Source organism: Phasianus colchicus, chromosome 3 (assembly GCF_987193195.1).
Source record: "Phasianus colchicus chromosome 3, bPhaCol1.hap1.1, whole genome shotgun sequence".
Taxonomy (NCBI): Eukaryota; Metazoa; Chordata; class Aves; order Galliformes; family Phasianidae; genus Phasianus; species Phasianus colchicus.
The window spans coordinates 6,865,118-6,892,938 of NC_143438.1; the positions used below are offsets into that span (position 1 = coordinate 6,865,118).

Sequence of the window (27,821 nt, forward strand, 5' to 3'; positions counted from 1 at the left end):
ATCCACAGAAAAAGCTGTTTTGAACTACAGTTTTCACCTGTAGTGAAAGAAGTAATGACCTCATATGAATAAAGCTTCTATCTGACCTGGAATTTTAACAGTGGAATAGAGGAAAGAAAATATTCCCTGGAATCAACCAGAAATGATAGACCTCTGCTATTCCTATGTTCATCTCAAACTCTGGAACAGGTCTGATTACACCTCAGAAATAATGGTGAAGGAATACAAGGAAAGAGGTTCTGAAAGTCACTATTATAGAGAGGACTGCAATCTACCTAACAAGAGGATTGCCAGGACTAGCTGCCTTCTGGACCAGCTCTACAGATCACCAGCTTCAGCATCTTTCTGGTAACACCAATTACTGTCCATCTGAAAAATGATAATGGCAAGGCTCCATATTTTAAATTTTTGGGGTGGCAGTTTTAATCTGCAGTTTCCTTTGTAAGAAGTGTTTACAATGCAATTGGTTTCTGGCTCCAAGATAACTGATAAATTCTCACTACAAAATATCTCTTTTTTTTTCCTGTTTATGACAGAAGAATCAGGCTTTCTTGTAAACTAACTATTCACTTTCTTTTCTCTGTCTCTCAGAGCAATTACCCATTAGAATAACTTTGCTTGGAAATTAACTTCTCTATCCCTACCAATTTTAAAAGTCATCATCCCTGCTTTTCTCAAAGTTAGTCTCTAGTCTGAACAAGAAATAATAGTTACAAAAACCTGTTGTTACCTAATCAGAGTGATTTAAAAAAAAAAAAAAAAAGAAAAAAAAAGAAAAAAAAAAAAGCTTTAATCCCTGAACCTTTTGATTTTCTTTTCTGAGACAATTACCACTACTATGTGTACAGAATGAGTTCCTGGGAGTTCAAATGTCCACAATATGTTGGCCATCTCTGCAGTACAAAATCAGGTGTTTTTTTGTAGTGAACCACAACAGCTCCTCATTTTCATATTATACATGGTTAATACACAAAACAGACTGAAAACTAACCAACGCTTCTCCTCAAATGTGAGGGAGCCACCTCACAGCTTAACTGGAGACTAGGCACCACAAATATATACATATTCTCTAAATTAAGTTCAAAACTGATTTAGTGGAAAGAAAACCAAGGAAGGAAGGCAAAAATAAAGCTAAACACTATAAAAATAAAACTTGATACCTCACACTCTCCCACTTATTCAGACTCTGTGACCACCAAAGCTGTTTCTCATCTTGCAACAGTGTATCTCCAGTACCACCAATGTGCAAAGGGAAATTTCAGCTACATCAGCCATTTCCATCACTTCTTCCTTCACACTGGACCTTTACATTCCCTAAAGTGTTTAAAAGAACAAGACAACAGATGCTAAAACTCATTAAAGTCTGACATAGTCCAGCAGACTGCATCACTGCTGAACACCCATTTCTCAGATATGTCTTTTAGATACACAGTGTACAACATTCAGCAAAGAGAAATAACACACTTCAGACAGCTTAGGCAAAGGAAGGGGCCACTGTTGCTATTGGTGAGGGAGCTGACATGAAAAAGTAACTTTAGGGCAAGACTGAGGCAGATAGAGTAATATTCCACCATTTTTTCAGTATGTGGGTCATTATCTATACAACACCAAGCTCTTCAGTGCTAACAATTTTTGTATACTCTTCTGCTGCATTGTCCTGATTACACTTGAGGCCTGGTTTTCTAAGCATCCACACAGTTTTACCCATGCAGAAAAGGCATGCTGTGCATTATGGAATTGGTCTAATTGGACCACTGATAAAACAAACCATACATATGCCCACATTTATAGTAGGAGGGGTGATGTGGCTTTTTTTTTTTTTTAATCTTTTTTTTTTTTTTATCCTGCACTGTTAGCAAACCTGGAATTTGCTTAGATACAGTCACTTCTTACCAGAGACATCTTACTCTCTCTGAGCAGCTGCTACAAAAGATGATACTTTCATGACTCAGGTCTTTTATCCAACAGAAGTAACCTCATGCTTAGGGGGCAGCCAAAAGTTGTACCAACATCCACAGTGTCTGCCAAATAAATGCTGATGGATGTGACTGACAGTAGACTTTGAAGGTGAAGGTCTCAGTTCTTTGTTGTAGCACACACAATCTTTCTTTGATGATCCTGGCTTGAGGCAGAGACTTGAATTGATCCACCCAGAAGGATCTTCACAGTGGGTCCCATTAAAACAAACATCATTAATGTTTTACAGATCAGCCAGCAGGGGTCCTGTCTTTGCCAATGATGGAAATACACTTAAAGGTCTCACTGTTAATTGGGTTATGTTCTTTCTGGCAGACTTTTCCAGGCATTACACTCATTCCTTCCCCCATGCAAATACATATTATAATAATACAACAGTAATACATTTATTATGTTTCACTGGGCCTTGTGCCTTCATGTATGAAGGAAGACGTAGCTTTGGTGTTGCTGTACAGCACAGAATAAAGCAGGCATTCCTCATTGAAAGGGCTAATGATCTAAGTAGGAGGAGAATTCAAAGCTGGATATAGACCAGCTGGCATGGGAGGCCAAGGAAACAATAAGACAGCATTAATCAGTGAATATGTTGTGATCTCATCATAACAACTCTCTGTTGACAAGGCGTTTAGTAGAAAAGCTTTTCCCTTCTTAAAACAATAAGAAAAAATAAGTTTTAAGGATTAAATAAAAGTAAGACAGTATATTACTCTTGCATATTTATTGGGGTCAACTTTTATTTATAAAAGGGCAAGTTCAGATGAAAACTCAAAAGTGCTTGCTTGAAAATCTAACACAAGAGCCAATGCTTATTATACAGGAGATGGAAAGACAATGAGGAACCTAAAAAAAGAAGAATGAAACAAGACAAGATGAATATGCATGTATAGGAATGACATGTTGAAAGAGACGAGATCGGGAAATACTTGTCACAGGAGCATTTCTGATGAGATGACAGTAAATTTATCAAAGCTGTAGAAAAAGATAGTCAGTAATCAACAAAAGGAGATAATGAGAACACGTGTGAGGTTACAGCTGAGCCTGTGTTGATTTGGACTACTACAGATATTCACTCAAATAGAATAATGAAGAAAATATAAAACAGAAAAAGTGAATTTCTATCAAACAAACAGATTAAAAAATCTTTACAGTTCAGAAATTCCTGTAGTTTCATCATTAGTATATTGCTCATCTTAAATAACACTTATCAGCTTCAAATCATACTTATCCATATTTCTTTCAATATTATTTGAAAAAGCTATTACTATCCACAACTAGAATAACAGTAAAACAATTGCACCTTCTAGGACTTTTCTGTAGGATAAAAGTTAATGCTAGTGTTACTCGCTATCTTGCTCAGGCTATACTTGTAATGGAGCAGTCAATCTAGCTAAAAGCACTGTTTGATAATATTATTGGATAAAAACATTTGTTCGGCTCTCTAGATCCATGCAACAGTACTGAATGATTTTTCCCATGCTATTTAGTTTTTTCCATGAAATTTTTAATTATAATTGAAAAGACTTGTTTGCTTTAGTTTTCTTTATATAAAACTATAGGATAAAACCTACAGCTTTAAAAACACCAGAATTGTTTTCTGCCAATTAAGCCCTGGCTGGTTTCAACATCTTTTTTTCCTACCAATTATTTTTCGTGCAAGAAAAATTTGTGGAGAATGGTATATAAAAACAAACAAACGAACAACAACTTATGTATTGATTGACACCTGAACTTGATTAACTCACATGGAAAAACTATCAACAACGTAGGTGTTATTTGGTTTTTGGTTTTTTGTTTTTTCCACAAATAAAGACAATACAAGGAACTGGAATATTTCTCTATCTAACTTCCTGGCAAAGTTAAAATGATTTTTGTTCATGTTGTACAGTTTCCCCTCTAGATGGTAGAAGAGAACAAACTCTAAGGTACTTGTACTGTGAAGACTGGGATGACAGCAGAGAAAAACACTGAAAGTAATGCAAAGAAGCTGAGAAGTCATACTATCTTATATTAATTTCTGGATGTCCCAATGGTTTCTAATAAACTTACAACTAGAATTTTGGAATTTAAATATCAAAACCTTTCAGTGACTATGATTTGCTTTTATATGAGTATGTTCATGCCCTTTCTTAGAAATATAAAATTTATTTATTTATTTGTTTGTTCTTTAATATAAAACATTATTTTGGTGGATCTGGACATCTTCTGTTTTCTTTATGATATTCTTCTCTTGATTTCCTTAAATGCAGTTTCAGTTGGACTGAAATCAACACTCATCCAATAATAACTGCACAAGTCCTGAGGTATTTCCACGAACCCTTATGTTTCTCTTATTAGTTATAAGAAATTAATTCTTACAAAACTTCAACTTATGCAATTTCTTATTTTGTAAATCACAAACCTTCTAAGTTTTTCGTTTCAAGCTGTCTTACTTATAGACTCTGTTCTCAAAATATTTCTCACTGAACAGTAGCAAAGATATGATATAAACCATCTTGTTTTCAAGTAACTAATAAATGGAAAAAAAGAATCCTTCCATATCTATGTGTCCCTGCCTTGTCACCACTGGTTTTATTAAAGGCCAAGAGATCCCTCTTAGCAGCAGGAAAAGAAATGAGGCAGCAAAATTATCTCAAGTCTAGACAGAGAGAGCCTTACGTCTTTAAAGACAGCCACAAACTATAAAATAACTATAAGCTATTTTTCATAGTTTTCTTTAATTTTATATCAATAGATCCTGACTCTAATTCACTGTTATTCGAAAATAACCAAAATCATTATTCCATGATTTCTGAAGGAGGGTAAATGTGCAAGTAACGTTCTCTTTTGATAATGGCAAAGATCATCAATGCTACGACTTCAGTACCATGAGCATTACTGATGTTACTCAGAGAAAACAAAAAACAACAACCATTTCTCACTCAATTGCTCAGCTTTCCCTATTCAATTGCTGTCATTACAGCCTCTCTGCATCCTCCACTGAATTATCTTTTTCTGTTTACATCATAGGACAAAAACTTCCACTGAAAAGTAAAACTCACCATGTCAATCAGACAGGGTCAGAGAATTACTGAGCAGCACTCCTCACTCCCATATGCAAACTGTAGAACAGGAGATGAAATAAGTTGGCACTCATATCTCTGGGTAAATATAATGTAATGGGAAAAATATAGCCATTGTAAATAAGTTACACATCACAAAACTGTTAGTGTGTTCTGAAAAATGTGTGGCTAATGCCAATCCTGTCAAGAAAGTATATTTGTAATTCCAGAGCTTCAGGGTAAGGTTTCTTACCCACAGCAATTAAATAAGCACAGAATAGTAGGGACTATCCCTTCAAGGGTTTCCAGCTCTTTGAAAAGTAATAAACAAAGGATGAGAACAAATGGCAAGAGAGAACTTAATACAAAGGAATCTGTCCTGCTGAACACGCTAATAAGTTTTTGGAAAGGAGATAAGACGACAAGCTTAGCAAGGATACAAAAAACTCAGGATAAGCAAAGCTTGATTACAGAGTTGAAGAAGATTTCACAATATCGTATTGTGGAGCATTTTAAGGACTGACACAATTTAATATTGATAAATGTACACAGGAAAATAACAACTCTCGATTATGCAGATACATTAGGCTCTACCTATGACCTTCTAGAAAATAGACCTTGAAGTCAATAGGGTTGACATAAAGAATTTTTGGTAAAGGAATATAGAACAAAACATTGTTATCATGTAAATCTATAATCTCCATTAAAAAAAAAAAAAAAATGGAAGGAAGAACAAGAAGGAAGATAGCTACTAGCTAAACAAGAAAAGGAACAGTGAAATTCAGGAATAACAGTTTCAGTAGAAACCATTTTTCTAATAACTCCAGTTTTCTTTTCCCTTCTGTTATATTCTCATCTTCTCCTGTGACTCTTCCCAGAGCTTCCAACCTAATAAAATCTTGCCTCTCCTGCCAAACTTCTGTTCCATCCTCATTTCATGGTAACCTTCAGTACTTACAAGGGAATTATAAAAAAGATGAAGAGCTACCTTTTACACAGGCAGATAGTGATAGGACAAGGGGGAATGGTTTTAAACTAAAAGAGGAGAGATTTAGGATAGAGGTTAGAAGGAAATTGTTGACACAGAGAGTGGTGAAGCTGGAACATGTTGCCCAGAGAAGGTGTGGATGCCCTATCCATAGAAGTGTTCAAGACCAGGTTGGATGAGGACCTGGACGGCCTGACCAAGCAAGCAGCAACCCTACCAGTGGGAGGGAGGTTAGAACTGAATGGACTGTAAAGTCTGTTTCAACTCAAACCATTCTGTGATTTTACGATCTTGCAAATCACAGAATCATAGGCTTTGGAAAGGACCTCTGGAGATCTAATTCAACCAGTTTCCCTACGGTAGGTTGCACAGGAAAGTGACCACGTGGATTTGAACATCTCTAGAGAAGGAGATTCCAAGTCTCATTGCACTCGCTACCCTCTTAACCATATCTCCATGTATATTTCTTACCTCCATCTCTATTCTTTCACATCTTCTGTAAACTTTGCTCTGCTTCCCTTCACCAAGCCTCTTGTGCTAATAAGCTCATCACATGGACGAATGGTGAGGGGCTGAAGAATGTATAAGGCCTTCAGAGAAGTTACACACTGAGCTCCTGAGTCTCCAGGTGGGCTGTGTGTGTTTGTTCCCCAAGATTCATTCAGCTGGTCACCAAGTAGTGTCACAAGGATGGTGAAAGGCACTTCCTTGCTTTCAGGACAGCTATCCATCTAAATCTGTGGTCGCTCTCCTGGAGTAGCACGTGCAATAAATCACATACATTCTGCTCCCAAAAGCAGGTCAACAATTTTAGCTGAAGTTCAGCAAGGAATCTGGCAATCTTGTTGTGGAAGTCATAGACATGGAAAGTTCCACCAAATACATTCAGGCTGGCAAATATTAAATTGGAACAAGGAAATTCGAATGGAATATGCTAGGTGGCTTTATGCACAGCTAGTGACTTCTTCCACATGACTTAAACTCCTTGCTTTGAGCATGCTAACCAGATTAGGGAAAGAATTGACCCACTCTGCACTGCCTGGTACGGTATCACCTCAAGCACAGTGTGCAGTCTTGAGCACCACAAAGTAAGAATGACAGGGGCTCTTCTTTAAGAGTATGGCAGGCCTTGACAACCAGAAATGTCCATTGGGCAGGAGCAGCGGCATGGAGCAGCGCCTGTGTCCAAGGGCAGCCTTTCCTTGTGAGTAGCAAAATTGTACAGGGGAGCCATCCCCAGGAATAAGGCCCTCAGTTTCCCCTCGAATCTCCTTGTCTTCCACGTAAAGGCATCTCTCAGATCACAGAATGATGTGGTCTGTTTGTTATGTTCTCCTAGATTTTTGGAAAGTGAGATTTTCTGTAAGTAAAAGGGAGGAAAAAAGTAGCAAAAAAAAAAGCAAAGTATTTTGGTGGCCAGAACACAATAGAGGATGTTTCTTCCAGATTCTTAACTATAAGGAAAGTATTAAAAGCCCTGAAATAATGGACTACATTCTTAAGCTTACTTATTTTCTCTTCCTGTGTGATCTAGTAACCCTCAAATGTCTATTACCACTTTGTTAAAGAGGGAGATTTGCAGATGCAGGGATTGTGAAATCCCATGATTGTGAAAGCAGATATATGATATTAGCAACTCACTGAGATTTGCTAATCATATGCAATCACCATTATAGCAAAGGGCAAATACAATTGTCCTCTTGAACAACAATGATAATAAAAAGAACCATACACAACCTCTTGGAAAAAAAACCTAAAAAATGACCAAAAATGCTGTCTAAAAAATTCTAGCTGCCAATAGAATCAGGATATGGAGTGGGAATGGTAGACTGTACAAGCAATTGCAAAACTTTCAGTTTTCATTGTTTATGGAATCAAGGAGAGCTGCTAACTGTTATGTTTGCAAAGATAATTACTCAAATATAAATTGTGATTTCCTGGTCAAATAAATGGTTATGACTATAGATTATTACAAAAAAAGTAGTTCTGTGTATTTTCCCTCCCTTCATGTCATGTTTCTTTTTCTTCTCTTGTGAGAGTTCATGAGTCTAATAGTATGAGCTTTACCAAGACCAAATGCTGGGTCCTGCAGTTTGATCCTAACAACCCCATGCATTGCTACAGGCTTGGGGCAGAGCGGCTGGCAAGCTGTGCAGAGGAAAAGGATCTGGAGGTGTTAGCTGACATGCAGCTGAACACGAGCCAGCAGTGTGGCCAGTCAGCCAAGAAGACCAACAGCATCCTGACTCGTACCTGTAATAGCACAGTCAGCAGGAGTAGGGAGGTGATCATCTCTTTCTACTTGGGACCAGTGAGGTCACACCTCAAGTACTGCGCTCACTGTTGGGCCCCTCACTACAAGAAAGACACTGAGACCCTGAGAGCATGTCCAGAGAAGGACAACGATGCTGGTGAAGTGTCTGGAACACAAATTTTATGAGGAGCTGCTGAGGGAACTGGGATTCTTGATTGTGGAGCAGTGCGATCTCAGCGGAGATTTCATCGCTCTCTGCAACTACTGGACAGGAGGTTGTAGTGTGGTGTGGGGTTGGCCTCCTCTTCCAGTGATAGGATGAGAGGGAATGGCCGAAGTTCAGGTTGGATGTTAGGAAAAAGTCTTCCTTCTCAGAATAGTGGTGAGGCAGTGGAACAGGCTGTCTGGAGAGGTGTGGAGTCACCATCCCTGGAGGTTTTCAGGAAAAGGGTCGATGTGGCACTGAGGGGTGCAGTTTGGAGGGCATGAACGTTGGGTTGGTGGTTGGCCTAGATGACCTTCGTGCTCTTTTCCAACCTTAACGGTTCCACAGAAATACGTGTGCACACGTACGCGTGCACACGCTGCTATTCACAAATTAGCTCCACTCGGGCAACTAAAGACCGTAGCTGTTAAACTCATCCCTCACAATTCTGCTGGGTTTTCCAGCCGCGCACGCACGTACTCGCTGCTTTATAAAGCCATTCCCACAGCTCCACGCTACAGCCGCCCGCCCCGCTCGTGCAGGGGCCGGCGTGAGGCGGCAGGTGAGCAGCGCGGGCTCGGGGCGGGAACGGCCGTTTGCTGCTTGCCGCCGCGCTGCGCTCTCCCCCTCCCCCCGCCCTCCCGCAGCGGTCGGGCCGTTAGGGCGGCCGTTCGGACGGCCCCGCCCTGCCGAGCGCCCCCTGCGGCCCGGCGGGCGGCGCGGCGCGGGGCGGTGTCGGCGGGCGGACGGCGCGGTGCCTCCGGGCTGCTTGTCACCGTTGCTGGGGATGCGGCATGGCCGAGACGCCCGCAGCCCCGCATCGCACCACCGGCTCCACGTTGTTACACCCGCTGAGCGCGCTGCTCGGCATCCCGTTGGACCAGGTGAGCGGCGCGGAGCTTAGGGAGGGGTTTCGGCGTTCTTGGTCCCGGAGCTTCGGAAGCGCGGCGGTGGTGTTTCGGCGGCGGTGCCCCGGCAGGCTGGTGGCTGCTGCTGCTGGGGATGCTGCGGCCAGGAAGTTTGTAACGCGGAGCGAGAGGCTCAGGTGCTTCCCGGTGCGTTCCTGCACTCGGAGGCTCGGAGCTGCGTTTGAGGTCGCTGCTGTACAGCGGTCTTTTCTGGCAGCGTCCGAGCGCGTGATGAAACGCAAAGCCTTTGTCCGGTGATAGGTGCAACGCAGCAGCTTGGTGGTGAGGGAGGTTTGGACCAAAAACTTGGTTGCTCGTAGGCTGTGCTGACCTCCACGCTTTGCGTCGTCCGTGTCCACACGCACCTGCGCCGTTCCCGTGTGCTTTCAGGGACGAGGAAGTTGAGGCTGGGAGTTGGACGGGGCTTGGCCGAGCTGCCCGGTCTCGGCTCTGGCCACAGGCGGCAGGCAGGCTGGGAACAGCAGGCAGAGATGGCAGCTCACCTGCCGTCCCCTGTGAGCAGAGGTGCTGAGAGCCGTTTCTTACTGTTGTTTGTTTGCAAAGTCGTGCGAGAAAAGCAGCATTTCAGAGGTTAAAACCCAAAACGTGCTGATTTTCTTTAACAGAAAGCATGAAAACCGCCAAATGATAGAAGCTTATGACAGTCAGTTCTGCATCACCTTGAGAGGCAATCATTTCAAAGTGTTCTGTGCTGTGATCACCAAGCAGGAGATGTGAATGGCACACATCTGTCCCTCTGGCATAGCCACAGCCCCATGGCTGTGCAGGGTTAGGTTAGGCTGGCTGACTCGCCAGATAATAAGAACTGGATGACCTTTAAAGTCATCCCTTCAACTCTCAGGATTTTATGATGTTATAACGACACCGGGCCGACTGCAGGTTTTCCTTCTGAGCTCTCAGCGCCCTGACGTCTTGCCAGCCAAGTGGCACAAAGGTGATGCTGTTGGTGAGGAAAATCCTCCACAACTGGTTGTTTGTCGCGGGGACAGCTTGTCCCTGTTGCAGAGAGTGGGCACTGGTGCACTTGCTTGTTTTCCTTGAGCACACACAGTGAGACTCCCTGCCACTACAGCGTGTGGGGCAGTGCTGAGTGCCAGGGCTTCCGGAGTTCTGTCTTTGGGTTTCTCTGTGCTGTGAGAGAGGTTCTAATCTATGAGAAAGATCAGAAAAAGAGTTGAGCTGAAGGTAGGAAAAACAAAAGTAGCGATCGTTACCCCTTCAAAGCAAGGTTATGAAAGCTACAGCCGTGGTAGATGGAAAATGTTTTGTCATCTGTTAAGCAGCTCTTGTGTCACACTGATCAGAGAAAACAGAGATGAGTCTGAAAAATGTCGTTTTTCACATGGGTTGTTTCCTTCATTTTACAAATGGTGATGTAGGTGTAAAAACCATGCTGAGTTCCAGGGGGTGTATTTCATAAGCTGTGTGGTGTACCAGTCAGGCTGTGCACGTTTTATTTACTAGGCAGCATATTGCATGAGAACATAGCAGTGTTTGCTGCTTGAGATGCTAATGGCATCCCAAAGCCTCAGAGTGCGTTTGCTTGTGTCTTTAATGGATGATTTATCTTTGAATTTAGCATTGAAGTATTATTTTTTAAGGAGAGCTATATTCAGTAACAAGATTAATGAGCTTGAAAGATGATGAAAAGACTCTGTGTTCAATTCATCCTCGTCTCCCAGGAAAGCAGACTTTGAAGTTTAGCTGACTTGTATGCTAAAAATATCTGGCTATGTCAATGGCACACCTTCATCAACATTTGGGAGAAGTGGGATGGGATGGGATGGGGAGGAGAAGTGCTGTGAGGCGTATTGATTGTTTTGCTTGTCACATATGCCTCAAATCACTAATCGTGGAGCACCATCCCTCCACTATGCTTATACAGTAGTTTTTTGTCACATGTACCCTAAATCACTGCGAGATACAGTAATTAGAGATTAAACTTCTAGCAGTGTAATGCCTCTAAACAAAGCGCATTTTGAATGAATAGAGTAAAGAAATAAATACTCTATTGCAAGTTATATTAGAAGTCTGTTTAGTGGCACCATTTATCCACGTTTTTACCATGCCTTCCTCTAGACATCTCTAGATATAATTGGGGTTTGAAGGGTGAAGACATTTGATCTCAAAGTTTTGGATCTCAGGATTGTTTTGCAGTGCAGCCCCTTGATATCCTGGGTTACCTGTTGCCTTGGCAGTAACTGTCTGTGTGCTTTCTATCAGCTGCAATACAGCAAACCAGAGCTGCTAGCAGGCCTGGCCCTCACCTGCCTCAGACAGCAAGAAGACTATTGATTTTCAAGGAAATACGTTAGGTGTTCAAGGAGCATCCCTCAAAAAAAAAAAAACAACATATGAACATTGTCTCATTTTTATACCAGAGGGTCCTCATTGATGGGGCCTGCTGCATTGCCCCAGGGGTGAAAAATGTGCATTTGGACGTAACACTGGATGCTTTGGCTGCTAGTTGTATGCCACGGTTTGTCCTTTCACTGCTATGTATTTATGTTTTGGCAGCAGCTTAAATCAAACACTGCCTCTTTGAGGGGCTGAAGGGTGCATATCTGAGACTTGAAATAGCTGAAGTATTAGAGAAGTCTTTCTGCCCGTTCCTTGGGTTGGAATAACTCAAAGCACGCTCATGAATTGTGTGGTGGTTTTTATTATTATTTTTATATGTGTGTATATATGTACATTTCCTTTAACAAACATCAACAGAAATTCTGATCTCAAAATTGCAGGGTTGTTAAATCTAGCATTTTTTTCAACTTCAATCTTGCTTCCACTTCTTGTTTTTAGCTAGTCAGAAGGCTTATTAGTCCTGAGCCTCTTTGCATGGCTTTTCTAATTCAGCTTTTGGAGTCTAAAAAGACACATTTAGCTTTCTAGGAGCTCTGCAGACTTAGGAAAGGAACTTTGGGGTTTCTTTAATGGTCTTCATGGAAACACTAGAAGATGCAGTGCAGAAGAAAAAACTAATTTGTTACAGATTGAGGCAAGATCTGAAGATAGAAGTTCATTGAAAACATAAGTGGGATTAGTGTCTGATTTTTTTACTTGAAAAATGGGAATTGAGGGTGACAGCAACAACTATTCATGTTTCGTGTGAACTCTGCTGTATTTTAATTCCTTAATGCCAGTCATTCTGCATTTGAAAATTCAATGTTTTAAATTTGAATTGCAGCAGTACTGTCAGATTCACTGCCTCCTTGCTTGACACACCCTCAACTGGAAAAAATAAAGCTATATAAATCCTAGTTCTTTGAGAAAAATGATATTTGAAATTGCTGTGATATCACATGTTTACAAAGAGGCAGTCCATAGGTTGCCTAAACCAGCTTTGATGTCGATATAGTTTTGACTTTTCAGCACCTAGATTTTGTAAAACTACAGCTCATAAGAGGCATGAAGGAGGCACCACTCCACTGAGGAACAGAAATACAGTCTTGTTGACACCATTTTGGTGTCAACCCTCTGGGGTTTGTAGTGCCCACGGGCTGCCCAGCCTTTTTGTGCTTCAAGAGCAAATCCACCCTTCTGCTTGTATCTGCTTCTTCTGGCTCTGGGATGCTTGATATCACTGAGTCAGCCCTGGGGTGGAGGCATCGTGCTTTCCAAAGGGCAAGGCTACCTCCAGAGCATTGCTTTCAGGTCAGTTATTATTAACAATTGCAACAATACACATTTTCCTCTGCCTTAGAAACATGCGCTGCCATTTTCATTGTGTTCTCACTTGGTTTGGCATCACGGTCTTGGACTGCATGGCCGATCTCGATACTATGTGTGTAAATATTTCCACATCCCTTCATTCCTTGAAACAAAGTCTGTCCTATTAAGTTTTTCATTTGGCAAGAGGCAAAAGTGCAACTGGAATCAGCTGCCTGCAATTTTCCCCTTTTTAAGCACTTTCCTTCTCATTTGTGTCAAATGATATCTGGAAAAATAAACATTAAGAGCGCTGTATAAAGTTTCCTGAAGCCTTCCCTGTGAATTAATCATGCTTGGAATGATTTAGCAGTGCCCCACAGCTATTTTGAGACAGTGTGAAGTAGTGATGGAGCATCCTGGGCATCGGCGTAGGTGTCTAGGCAGTGAGCACAGAGCTGGCTCTTTTCTGCAGGGGAGACCCTGGTGCTTGGGATTTGCTGTGTATTGGCTAGTCTGGCATGGTACTGAGTGCCCTGGCTGCTGTTGCAGTTAGTGAGGATGGGCAGCTCTGGATGAAGGCTTGCCAAACTGCAGATGTTGCTGGCATTCCCTCGGCGCTGGACTTAGCATCAGTGCAGAGGTGAATCTGAACTTTTGTACTTATCCAAAACCAAGTGAAGGGGTTGATGTCAGCAAGCTGAGTTTCTCTTGGTGTGAAACAATCCTGTGTGTGACCTGGCAGCCATAGGTGGCCTTCAGGGTCCCGAAGCTCAAGTCTCCTGGGTGCTCAAGCAGTCAAGTGAAAGTATTTAGAAGGTTTCCAGGCAGTCAGGCTTGCCCTTAGAATTACAGTCTGATGCATAGATTTTTACCGTCCTCTGCTAATAAGAGTGTTTATGTTAATGTGCAGTTAACATAACAAATTGGGAATGAATCTCCCTGCTGTCCTCACTTGACTGCTTTGTACATGAACCGTATGCAGAACATCCAGAGAACTAGGTTGCTTTTAGACCAGATGAAGCTCCAGGATAGGCTCCAGGACCCTGCAGTGCTTCAGCTGCTGAAGGGCACATTAATGGTTATCCAAAGCCGGGCTCTCCAGATCCTGAGTAATGTGAATGTGAGGTCCTTGGCATTACCTGTTTTGCTCTTCAGATTTACTTCTCTGGGCCTCGTTACTTGCTAACATCAGCACGGCCAACGTCTCTGACATGAATTTGATGGTTTCTTCTGGGTACAGCACTGGTCAGGCTTGTTTGGTTACTTTTGGGTGGAATCCAGCCTGCTCCGTATCAGGTCAGTCTGCTGTGGCTCTGCAAACAGGCAGAATTACACTTGGAGAAAAATGAGTAAAGGAAAACCCTTCAGCTGATCCCTCCCCAGGGAAAGGTTGGATGTGATCATTATCCCTTTTTATGAGCTTAATTTGGAAAGTTAATTTTCACTGGTCTTTTATTTCCTGGCTTAAGGCATTTGACACAGCTCTGCAGAACTGCAAAAAGAAAAATACAAGGAATAGTTTCTACTGACAGTGTTTTTTTAAAACTTCTTTTGGCTGCATACATTATGTTGCATCCTTAATGGAATTGGATGGGAAATAATCTTCGCTGTTTCAGACTTACCTCATCATAAGAAATTTTCAGGTAAGAAAACATTAATCTTAATGATGTAAGTAAACAAAAACTGTGTATTACAGAAACAGAATTGTTTCGAAACTTGAAACATTAATAATTCCCCAGTAGTAGCGCTCCATCATTCCTCTATAAATAATACTAAAACATGCAAATGGAAAATAATTTTTAAACCAAACCTCAAAACAATAACTATTAATCTAGACAGATTTACCAGCTTGGAAAGTTTCTGCTATTTTTTTCTTCTTCTTTTTTTTTTTCTTTCTTTTTTTTTTTTTTTTTAAGCAGAAATGGTACTGCAGTGACTAGAAAGGGTTAATTGATCTGTTTATAGCATGACTTTCACAGTGCTGTCTGCTCCTAGACAAAACAAGTACAAAATATTAGAACAAATCTTCATTTTTGGTTTCCAGAACATCATCTCTCTGTTTCTGGATGTTTTTTGCAGGTGGTGTTTAAGGACTCTGAACACTTGCCTGGTGTTTCTGGGTGGAGGGCTTGATGGATCATAGGGATTTTGCCGAGGTCTGCTGGGTGTGTCCTCTTGTGAATGAACTCTGCACCATAGTGAGTGGGAGATGCTTCCTGGAAGCATGTAGGCTGTCTGTCTAGATGACTTATTTGAAAGGCAGATATGCCAGGGTATGTGTATCTGCCTAGTAGATCCTGCCTAGTAGTCCAAAATGTGACAATCTCAAAGATTTCCAACTTTAAAATTCATTATCAGATTATATTCTGCAGTCTTCCAGTTCAGTGAGCAAGCCAGGCTGGAGAACTGGGAGGGAAAAAGGGGAAAGGAAAATATTCCTTTAGATCAGTTTTGTTGGATTATTGATGTAATAATAAATCAGTAGCTATCTCAGGCCAAGAGAACAATTCAGCTGCTGGCTTTCATGCATATTTGCTCCTTCGACAGGCCCAGGGCTTCTGACAAAAGCTCTAGGTCGACTTGAGCAATTTCTCCATTTGTGGTTTCTTGTTCAAGTGTCGTTTGACACTGGGATGCAGATAGGGCAGGAATGGGGAAAGCAAGGAGGCAAGGGAACGAAACCAGGACATTTGAGGACCCCTTGCTCCCAACATTTCTCAGATGATTTCCATTCTTGTTTTCATGTTCACACATACTGTTGTGTTTTTTTGCTTGTTTGTTTGTTGTTTTTTTTTCCCCAAGTACAGTTGAGCAGAAAAGATTTAATTATTAACTCTTGTGCCTAGCTTAAGTGGCATTATAAACTACTGAAAGTAGGTTTTTCCTGTTATCAGTGCAAGGGAGTGTTAAAGAATAGTACAATATTGACTTTGTGTATCTCATGTGTGCACAGCGAGAGCAGCTTCAGACCACTGAAGGTTTGCAGGAAGTATCTGCACCATCAGTTTCCAGCTGGTAGACCAATGATTTATTTATTTGCAGGAGAGATGTTTTTAGAATTACTTTGTTCACTCGAAAATACTGCTGTTTCTTAGTTTAATTTATCTTACATTTATATCTCTTACACTACAGGGTTTCTGGAAATGTTTTACAGTGTGTGCTGTAACGAAGATGAGGAAAAACAAGTGTAGACAAATGATTTGGAGACAGCAACTGGGAACCTAAAGGACTTACTCTTTGATTTACATCCAGTTTCTGATGGCACGATGTTTTTACATCCACAGTGAGTTGTAGGCACTGTTAGCACCCACAGCTGTTTATGCCTTTGTGTCTATGTTTGTGTTCATGCTAATTCCCTTGAGGCAAAAATTTGTGGTCTGTAGTTGCCACAGCAACAATAACACTACACTCTGTTTTCTTTTTTTTTTTTTTTTTTTTTTTTTGCCTGTTTTGTACCACTATGCTAAAAGTGTAGGCATATTGCTGTGGTATGTTGTGAAATATAATAGACTGCTAAGAGGAAACATTTGCTTATCTTTTTATTTGGAGTATGTAGCTTTGATGTAGTGTTACCTTTCTTGCTGCTTCTCCACTAGGATACTCATTTCTGACTGCAACCCTGCAGTTGCAGAGAAGAAATTGGGCTCAGCAGTTTGGAAAAAGAAAGTGATAGAAAGATTCTGCTGGTGCTAAACAGCAAATAAAATCAGTTTTAGAACCAGGAATGGTCCAGGGTAGAAGGGAAATCGTAATGCAACTATGTTTTTGTCTTGTAGCTGTACAAGTCAGTTGAAGGATGATTGTAGGTATTCTTTGCCATGAAACAAAAAGAAAAATGTGAACAAAGTAAAAAGGGGAAAAAAAAATACAAGGTACATTTCTTTTCTTTAACATGCAAAAGCAAAGTGAAGGATCTGGACTGTTTGCTTTAGAAGTATGACTGTTAAAAAGGATCATACTGAAAGTGTGCGTGTGCAGTATAAGGGAAATAGATCTAGGGCTTCTTTCTTTCCATCCCCCAGTGTTTTTTTGCATGAGGAGAAAGTCGTGATAATGCTGAAGGCTGCAGATTCAACAGGGATTGAAATGATTTTTCATGCAGTCCAAAATTGGTCAGCGAAACTAATTTCAACAGGATGCTGCTGAGGCCAAGAACTTGCCCAGAGCCAGTGAGGACTTGGATGTTTATACAAAAAAAACACGAGTATCCAGAGTGAAATAGCTCAAAAGGGAAATCTTTTATTTTACAGGCTGTTTTTAGGGTTTGTCCCCTCTGTGCTGACTGCCTTCTGGCTGACGCCTTTGGATATACTAAGCTGCAGCTGTCAGCCCAGAGCATGGCTGCTGCCAGTAGGGGCAGGTGTCTGCCACGGCCCTCTTCCTCTCCTGGGGCCTGACTCAACGCTGGGTTGGGAAGTTTTGGTAGTAGGTGGGTGACGGGAGCGGATGATCTTGGAGGTCTTTTCCAACTTTGGTCAATCTGTGATTCTATGCTGAGCGTTTCCTCTCAGCTTTGGTCAGGCTGCACATCTTTTACACTGTATTTGTGTTTAATGGTCTGTTCTCTCTGATGTGGTGAGGCAGGTTTGTGGTGGAGTCTCCCTTCATCTTTTGATGGGGCTCTGACATGCCAATCATCAGTCTGTCATCTAACTGCTTATCAGTCATAAATTTGTCATGTGCCGTTACCTCGACTGCTCGTCTGTCTCGGTTGGTTTTCTTGTTTTTCTGACTTAGATGGAGTTGAGCCAGGCTTTAAATTAGACTTCAGTGCTTAAATAATTATGAAGAGAAAATTTGTTCTATATCTGCCTCCCCTTTTTTTCTTTTTTCTTCTCAAACACTTCATTTTTTTGGTGTGATCACAAATAAGGGCAATATATCACACTGGTTTAGGAGACCCTAAATGGCAGGTGTGCCTCTGTTTCCTGTGTCTAGAATCAGTTCTCTGCAATTACTTTGACTGCTTCTGCATACAGACCTCATTTACTTTCTGGCTGTGTCCTAGAGAAGCTTCAAGCCATCAATGGGGACTGATGTCCCTGTCATCCCACTCCAAGGCTCCTTTCCCAGTATCCAGCATAAAGGATATGTTTTGGTCCTTCCCAGCGTCAGGAAAACTGATAGAATCATGGAATTGTTCAGTTTGGAAAACACCTTAAAGATCAAGTCCAACCACGACCTCCCCATACTGTGCTGACTCTAACAACCCACTGCTAAATCATAGGAAAAATTCCATCTGTATTTTAAGAGAGCTTAAGTTTGCTTTAAAAAAATAAATAAAAATCAAGCTTGAAATATTTTTTAGAGTGTTTCTGAGATGGCCAGGTATTAGTAGTACAAAATCTTTTGATAAATGGAAATAGGTTTTGCAGGTTAGCTGTGCATATCATTCATTGTACTAGTTCTTTCAAAGCATTTTTTTAGGCTTTACATTTAAAGGGCTTACTTGAAAGGGAACTTAGAGTTATTTGTGTAACCTACACATCTGCTGAATTTCTTTCCCCCAGCTACGTTCAAGTTTACAGTATAGCTTGAGAAGAGCTGGTTTCAAGATTCTGGAGTTCAGTTGCTGTACTTTTTTCTTGGATGATCAGTTGCTTGTTACTGCATAATGAGAGCATCACTGGAGTAACTCTGAGATGTAAGGGCATAATTTTTTTCCCCCCCAAAAAAAATCCTAAGGGGGAAAAGGTGTGGCTGGCTCCTGTTGTCTAATGATTGCTCTCTTTTGCATTGGAAATCAAGTTACATTTCTTCTATTGCTTACTCAGAAGCATGGCAAAAATATAATACTGTGGGTAAGTAATATAAATGTGGGTGTGGTTGTTTTGTTGTTTTTTTTTCCCTCCTGATATCACAGATATCTTTGGAAAATTTCAGTCTTAGAAACTAAAGTTCTGCTGAATTATATATATAGAAGTATGGGCCCCTGGTGGGGATGTGTAAAAGAGACAGCATGTTTTTAGTGAGACAGGGATTTTTTTTTTTTTCCTTAAATGTAGCGTAGTGTAAAAGAAGTCAATGAAATATAATTTATAGCAAAGTCCAAGTTTCTCTTTTTTATTGTTTACATTTCTTACTCATCAATTGACACTTGCTTTTGCTGTGTGTTTTCCTGTTAGTTTTTGTTGTGTTTTGGTTGCTAAGTTTGAAAACTATAAACTTTTTTTTTTTTTTTTTTTGTGGAGGAGAGCCCCTGGAATTCATTCAGGGCACAATGTTTCAGCAAAGCACTAATGATTTCCAGACAGTTTGGTTTAGTGACAGTTGAGATGTTTGACTTGCAGGAAGTCCTGAATGCTTATTACTTTTAAGTTGCTTGTTTTCTATAGTGTCCAAAGTCGAGCACCTAAAATTAGACATGTTCCAAAGTTCAGCTTCCAGAGAGATTTGCTGCAGATGTAAGGTGCTTTATCACAGACGTAACTGAACAGCTGGCTTTGTTCTTGTCTTGCATGGTACAAAATTGCAAATCGTGAACAGAAAAAAGGAAGGGAAGAACAGCCATGACAGGATATTGTAGCTGCGCAAGCTTTGTTGGTGGCTTTTCTTCCTGCCACAATTCTGAAGCGATTAAAAGTAAGTCTGTAGCCCACATAAATGAAGGCCAGATAAACACATTTTATATTAAACACCACAGAGCAATAAGTTTTCCTTTAAACTGTATTATAATTGGGAAGAACAGTATTTTATGACTGAAATCCCGTGACTGTGAAAACACATATATGATATTAGCAGTTCACTGAGATTTGCTAATGCTATGCAATCACCATTATAGCAAAGGGCAAATACGATTGTCCTCTTGAATAATAATGATAATAAAAAGAACCATCCACAACCTCTTGGAAAAAAAAACTAAAAAATGAACAGAAAAGCTGTCTAAAAATTCTAGCTGCCAGTTGAATTGGGATATAGAGTGGGAATGGTAGACTGTAAAGCCATTGCAAAACTTTCAGTTTTCATTGTTTATGGAATCAAGGAGAGTTGCTAACTGTTTCGTTTGCAAAGATAATTACTCAAATACAAATTGTGATTTCCTGATCAAATAAATGGTTATGACTATAGATTATTACAAAAAAAGTAGTTCTGTGTATTTTCCCTCCCCTTGTGCCAGGTTCCTTTTTCCTCTCTTGTGCAGAAACTTGCCAGTTCTGCAGTTGCACAGGCTGACTAGACTGAACATTTACTCTGTACAAACGGTTTACTGTTGGGTTAGTTCCATCTTGCCCATCCCAGGGCAAACAGGGAGCAGGTGAGCCCTTAGATAGTGGCACTGGAGGAAGATGGAAAACTCATTCTGTCTTGGGAGTCCAGAAGTGAGCAGATTCACTGCAGATTTTGCTGGCTCTTACCGATAGCTTCCCCAAACCCTTGGGTATCCGCTTCTGTTGTCAAGGGAGATACATGCTGGAAGGTAGCTGGGAATATCTGCAGTACCTCTTTCAGGAAGCGCTGTGGTTCTGTAGTGTCAGAAAGTGTACAGTGGAACACTGAGGTACACATGTAGCAGGGCTGGAGCATAGGCAGATGAACAAAGACTGGGTGTGTGACTGCCCGTACACCAAAGGGATACTTTTTCTTGAGCTCAACTTAAAATGCTTTCATAGAATCGCAGAATCCTTAGAATTGAAAGGGACCCTTAAAGGTCATCTCTTCCAACTCCCCTGCAATGAACTGGGACATCCACAGCTAGATCAGGTTGCTCAAAGCTTGGTCCAGCCTGGCCTTGAATGTCTCTAGGGATGGGGCATCACCACATCTCTGGGCAACCTGTTCCAGTGCCTCACCACCCTCATTGTAAAAGACTTTTTTTCTTTAAGTTTGAAACCATTTCCTCTTGTCCTGTCACCGCAGACTCTGCTCAATAGTCTGTCCCCTTCTTCCTTGGAGCTCCCCTTTAGATACTGAAGACCGTTATCAGGTCACCTCGCAGCCTTCTCTTCTCCTGGCTGAAGAGCCCCAGCTCTCAGCCTGTCCTCCTCGTAGGAGGAGAGGTGTTCCATCCCATGGATCACCTTTGTGGCCCTTCTCTGCACACGCTCCAACAGGTCCGTGTCCCTCCGGTGCTGAGGACTCCACACATGGATGCAGTCCAGGTGAGGCCTCAGCAGCGCACAGCAGAGGGGCAGGATCACCTCCCTCGACCTGCTGCTCACGCATCTTTTGATGCAACCCAGGGTGTGGTTGGCTTTCTGAGCTGTGAGGGCACATTGCTGCTTCATGTCCAGCTTGCCATCCACCAGTACCCGCAAGTATTTTTCTACAGGCTGTGCTCTATCCTTCCATCCCCTGGTTTGTATGGATAATGGGGGTTGCCTCAGTGCAGTTGCAAGACCTTGCACTCGGCTTTGTTGGACCTCATGAGGTTCTCCTGGGCTCATCACTCAAGCCTGTCTAGGTCCCTCTGTATTCTATCCAGAGTTTTCTTCTATGCTCACCAGAATTTTGCTTCATTTCTTCTGTAAGTGCTGTTAGGAGTGTTTTGAAGATGCAGAAGACTTAGGGAGAAGAGCAGGAAGCGCTGAGGTTTGCAGCACCTGCCTGCAGATGTGGGAAGCTGACTGTGTGCAATAACAGCCATCACATAAGAGCCATGCTCCCTTGGAACTCTTCCACACATACCTGGTAGTTGATATACTGGTGCATTGTTTTGTTTTCTCAAGTCTTTTCCAACTCTATTTCAAGCAATTGAAAAGGGCTCTGTTTATTGTGAAAGACCTGCTTCTGAAATGTTAGACCATTTTAAGACATCTTTAAATGGTAGAACAAAAAATGGAGCTACAGAAACTGGGTCATTTTTGAAAATCTCACCTCTTCCAATAAAGTGGAAGTCGTGTTTCAGAGTAGGGAGACTTCTTTCTCCTGTTAATGCATGGAGTATGCTTCATCTTCCCACATCTGCATTATGCATTTATATGGCTAAGTTATTTATTTAGCTTATTTTTATGGGCAGTAGAAGGACCTGTGTCAGACTTGTATTTTAGGATTAGACGAATTACAACCTCGAACTGCCTTTATTCCCCACTAACAATAAAGGAAATTGCGATGGGCCAACTCCAACAGCAACATCAGTATTTGGAAACATAAATTCTACTCCTCCCTTGAGCAAAATCCTTTCATGCAGTTTTAGATCATATCATGTTTTACATTGCTTTTATGTTAAGTTACTAAGGGCATGATTTAGATCATTTTAGTGCATGGTGTTCCAGATTTTAGATGTGTAAGGGCCTAATAAATTCTTATGTAATACCATTGATAAGTCTAAAAGTCTTAGTCTTTGATCAAGCCTCTTTATTCTAAGGACAACGAGTTTAAATTTAACACAGTGCTGACAGTTTCTGTAGGGAGTGGAGGAATAAGACAGGACAAGAATTTTCTTTTTGTTTAGAATATCTCGTGAAGTTGGCACTTTTTTCCTTTTACAGATGTTTGTTTCTTTCTATTGCACGTATTGACTGAGATATCATTAAAATAATGTGAAAACAACTGTTCAGTTTATTGGTGTGTTCTTCTGAAGACCACGGGCACATTTTTCTACAGAAAAGGAACTGAAAATAGAATTGCGCAAACATTGCAACAACATAGTGGGGCAAACTGCTTTAGATTTTCCAGTTCCCATTCTGGTGAAAGACTGCACTGTTTTGGCAGTTCTTGCTGAGAGAACAATAATTACAGATTTGCAGGTAGTAGCAGAACATCATTGCACATAAATGATCACAACTTCAGCATCTGTTCAACATATAGAGTCGTTATAGTTCAGTGTAAGAGTTGTTGACAGCAAGCTAAAGCTGAATTTGGGTCAGGTCCAAGTATTAAATTTATCAGCCGTCAAAACTAAGTGTGTGAATGTGTAACTTAGCATGATGATTTAGGTTTGACTTGCTAGACTTACTTTTTACTCAGATGTTTTTCTTTTTAGCTTTCTGATGACTCAGGTCTTAATCTGTTCTGAAGCTCTGTTTATGTGTCCTACCAGTGATTATTCTGCTGGTGGCTTTGTAGAGGTAATCCAGAAAGAACATCTGTTTCAAGTTTATAGTCTAAATCATGGAAGGATATTTGACCCTATAAGTAGGGAAAAAGCAGAATTTACCCACGAAAACAGCATGACAGCCCAAAATACAGTTCATTTGGCATATTCTGCTTTACCAACTCCATATTCAGCATACAACATCAGCAAAAAAGACAGGGCTATAAGAATTTAGTGCTGCTGCTGAAGAGGCTGGTTGTCTGAAATTGATCATGCAAGTACTCTCTCTTCTCTCATGGGAGCTGTTTCCCAGAGTACTGTTTGCTTTGCTTCTGCCCTTTCAGAACCTTCCACAGGACCCCCGTGACACAAATTAATTGTTTCGGTGTAATAATGGAGATTAGAATTTTCAGTAGCTTTATCAATATTGCTCCAGTGTAAATGAGTTTGTCTCCATGCTGTTTGCAGTTCACAGTGCCTGGATGAGTACAGACAATATAAAATCCTGTACATGGTAGTCAGTTCTGATTTCTTCCCAAACGCCTGTTTGTGCTGACTCTTGGTGCCCTGTGTTCTGGGCAGAGGAGTATCACTGTGACCAACTAGGGGAGCTAGATGTTAGATGAGTCCCTTTTCTTCCTGGAAGCCAGAGACAAAATTGTAGCAGTGGGAAACCTGACTTGTTTTCTGTGATCTTGCGCTCCTTTGGGGGGCATTTATCAGTTGCCTGCATAGAGTTAAGTAATCTCCACAGAGAATATTTGTCCTTAGGATTCATAAAAATAGTCTCGAAGATCAAAATATTTTGGAAAAAAATCAGTATCAGATATCTTTGAGATGATCTTATTAAAGGATATTCCATCTCTCATTCTTAACACACCCATTTCAAATATTACAATCTGGATGTTATGAAATGCTATCAGAACAGCAGGTCTATTATTCAACATCAAAGTAGAGATGTCTCCAACAAAGTGAACTTAAATATGTTGTTTGCCAGGTGTTTTTGATTATATGCACAGAACAATCTTTTGAACAGAGAAAAAGAAGTTATCGTACTTCTCTAATGTTTGTTTTTTCTTTGCAAGCAAGATATCTTCCTGGAAGATGGGGCTGATCTCTAATGAAGAGGAATATTTTATTATGATACACCCTATTCAAAACAGGACCCCATCGCTGTTGGACTTTACAATCAGTGGTTTGACTTGCAAGGGAGTTGCTGTTGCTGTCAGTACTTTCTATTAATTTGCTTCTTATGCCTTTCCAAGCACTGAAAACAGCTGTTTGGTGATCTGTGCTAAGTTAGTGAGCAGAGATACCAATTTACAAGATAAAAACCTTGTAGCAGCCTCCTAAACTATTGCTTGCTAGTAGACAGCAGCAAATACTGAGTATCTTGACTGTGGAGTGTGATATCCTTTTTATAGTTTGCACACTTTTTGTGTAGCAAATGAATAGTAGATTTAAAGCCTCATTGTCTAATATTGCTAGTAAGCACAAGGCATAGAGTAACACAAGAGTTATTTTCTTCACTGTCTATAAACTGATGGCAATCTGCATCCTCTGCTGTCTGTTGAAGCTGGCATGGACCTGAATGCCAGCTGGGAATATTCTGGCAGCCTGGCTGTGTTATAACTTCCTTGCACCTCTGTTTGTGAACATGTATGAGTGTGCAACATGCTTACATATGCCCAAAGGCTGTGTGTTGCAGGGGATGCATCAGCACCTTGTCATCAAATGGATGGCAATTGAGTAGTGTTTTGGGTTTTTTTAATAGATTTTCATAGTGAATGAGATGCAATTCAAATTAATAGCATCAGTAAGTTTTTCAGATACAGAAGACTGGCCGTTTTGGGTAAAGAACTTAGTTGCCATTTGAATTTGGAGAGAATGATGTGGTCTGTTTGTTACATTCTCCTAGATTTTTGGAAAGTGAGATCAGATTTTCTGTAAGTATAAGGCAGGAAAAAAGTAGCAAAGAAAAATCAAAGTATTTTGGTGGCCAGAACGGAATTGAAGATGTTTCTTCCAGATACTTAACTATAAGGAAAATGTTAAAAGCCCTGAAATAATGGACTATGTGCTTAAGCTTACTTATTTTCTCTTCCCAGAGTGTGATCTAGTAACCCTCAAACATCTATTACCACTTTGTTAAAGAGGGAGATTTGCAAATGCAGGGATTGTGGGATGAGTGGAATGAAACTTCCTGAGGAGAGTAACTACCCTGAACTGTGGTTAGCAGTAACCAAGACTATATTAGTCATGCTTTACTACAAGGGTGTAAAGCCAGATTTGGCCATCTGCCACATTTTCTGTTTCATTACCCAAGAATTTGTAGCTAAGAACAGCACTTTCCATTTTATCCTTTAAGATTTCAGGTGTTGGTTTTTTTTTGTTTTTTGTTTTTTTTTTAATTCCACAATCAATTTCCAGTATGCCAAACTGTCTATCATATACCTGTCTCCTTCAGGAGGTGAGGTATGGCAGGCTGTTATTTCCCATCCCCCTGGGCCTAGTTTACTCTCACAGCAAAAGCAACCATTTGACCATGGCAATGTTTGGTGGGTTATTCAGCTGACCAACTAACAAACTTGTGGTTTCCTGGAGTATCTGATATCAGAAAAGAGCAAAGACCTATGGGTCTTTTTGTAAAAATACAGCTATGTGGGACAAAGAGTCAGACAGTGAACTTCTGCTAAACTAGGTTTTAGTGATATTTCCTTAAGCAATATATCTAGAGTATCCATTGCCATCCTCCAGCATCGGTTCAATTGAAAATCTGCCCGTTTGAAGATCTTTGACAAATGTCTTGAGAATAGTGTGGCAACCAGGCATACTCACCATTCAGAAAATGACAGGGAACAAGGTTATGGCAAGAGGCCTCATAATGCCCAAGGTTTTGCAATAGACAAGCCCATGGAGATGGCTCCTCCACCAAGTATTATGAGGTCCAGGCACGCTGGATGCCCAGAGAGCAGCCTGGAGACAAGACACGCCAACCAGTCAGAGAAGACTGAGAGGCACAGACACAGTCGTCATCATTCAGAGAATGGCATAAGACACAGCCACTGTTGTTCACCCAGCATTAGGAGGCACAGTTATGGCCACCATTCAGTAAATGATATGGGGCTCATGCATGGTTTTCAAGCAAAGGGAAGATGATGGCATGGGACAGTATCTGTGTCCAATGGCAATCTATCCCTCTGCATAGCAAAGTGGCACAGGGAAGCCATTTTCTAAAAAGGGGCCTCCAGTTCCCCTCAAGCCTTTCTGTCTTTCACGTGAAGCTGTCTGTCAGAGCACAGAACCCCCACGCCCAATACAGCCAGGTTTGGTTACACCCATCAACTGCTGTCCCTGTGACCTCTGGGCATCACGATGGACACAGCTGCCTATGTTTTGCTCTTCACTGAGTGGGTGATCAGGCACTAAAACAAGGTCCTCAGGGCAGTGGTTGTGGCAGCAAGCCTTTGCAGTTCAGGAGGCATGTGGACAACGCTCATAGGCATAGGTTTTTAATATTTTGTCATCCCATGTGTAGGAATGAGTTCAACTAAATGATCCTTGTTTGTCTCTTTCCTCCTTTAGAAATTCTGTGTTATTGTGATTTTTTTTTTTTTAACTAAACAACAGTTATCATCACTCCAGTTGAGCTGAAGCTTCCACACTTTGTCTCTCCAAAACTGGAGATGCCTACTTTTGTGTTTCAAGGCAGCCTTAAGCTAGCTTAGACTGAGATTTAAGACTTTCATATGTTAGTGCTGGATGCTGTGATGAGATAGGCTTTATGTCCTCTAAAGTTTTATTACAGGAAATGAATATATTATCTACTTTGTCAATGTCATGTGTTCTGATTTCCAATTTTACTGCATCTTACTCACTGGATCATGGAAAAAAGAATTGTGTAAAAGGCAAAGGTGTTTATTTTCTACTAAAAAGTTGATGTGGAAAGTTTTTTTTTTTTTCTTGACATTGTTGAGTATGTGTAATTAGATAAAACATGGGCTAAGTGATTTATCATGATGAGTTGTTGTGAGAAGTGTTAATTCCCATATGGTTTATTTTCTGTTTCTATATTATTTTTGTTGGGACACCATTCATTAAAATTCAGAAGTCCCCAATTTACTGTTTACAAATTGTTTTTAGCAACAGTGAAAATAACTGATAGTGAATAGTATAAACTCTTTGCTATTTGGAAAGGGGAGGAAAGTGTGAGTCATAATTTGCTTGTGATCCATTACAGGCTTTCTTAAACTCTCAGGAATATATTCACTTAAGCACCTTGAATGTGTATAGTGAAGAATAGGATGCATTTTAAATGGAGTGTGGTAAAGTCACTGTCAAGTGAACCAGCAGTGTTGATGTCTGCGTGTGAGTGCATGTGTTACCATGTTATGTATAAATAAACAAATAGAGATGGCAGTCATATGAAGAGCTATCACTGTTATTCTGTGGGATAATAGATCAGATCTAGAGCTAGGTTCAGTGCTCAGTTTTAAACAAGGAATTATACCTTCCACACAGATTGAGTACTCACAGTAGAAAGTTAACTAAAAGTTAGTCTTGCAGTGCTGTACCTTTCAGGGAGCTCTGTGCTGCTACATTTGATCTTCAGACTGAACCTCATGTAAATCCGAAGTCATGATGGTGCTTTTGTTTTCTTGTGCAGGTGTCCAGGTGGAGATGTACGGAAACTATTCCTCCATGCTCACATTTATTTATTATTTATTTTCCCCAACAGATATCAAATAGCAGTTTTATCAGTAGTAGGTATATTTGCTTGGCTTTCATCTTGCTTTCTCCAGAAGCATT

The 27,821-nt window shown here is 40.8% G+C and overlaps 1 protein-coding gene and 1 long non-coding RNA gene across 5 annotated transcripts in view; one reads left to right on the forward strand and one right to left on the reverse strand.

Annotated features, from left to right (window-relative positions):
* Positions 1-803: 803 nt before the first annotated feature.
* LOC149918385 (uncharacterized) lies at positions 804-8,675 on the reverse strand. The gene is made up of 3 exons (XR_016464925.1): positions 6,475-8,675; positions 5,016-5,075; positions 804-2,817 (listed from the first exon to the last, which is right to left on the reverse strand). It is a non-coding gene; the product is annotated as an uncharacterized LOC149918385 (long non-coding RNA).
* A 504-nt stretch (positions 8,676-9,179) lies between these two features.
* MBOAT1 (membrane bound glycerophospholipid O-acyltransferase 1) overlaps positions 9,180-27,821 on the forward strand; it is a 58,690-nt gene continuing 40,048 nt past the window's right edge. For all 4 annotated transcript variants that reach the window (XR_004169181.2, XR_004169179.2, XM_090136872.1 and 1 more), the window contains exon 1: positions 9,180-9,346. Coding sequence is in view for 2 of the 4 variants with exons in the window: in XM_090136872.1 (XP_089992998.1) it covers positions 9,250-9,346 (97 nt within the window). In the remaining 2 variants the exon portion in view is untranslated. The remainder of the gene's footprint in view (positions 9,347-27,821) is intronic.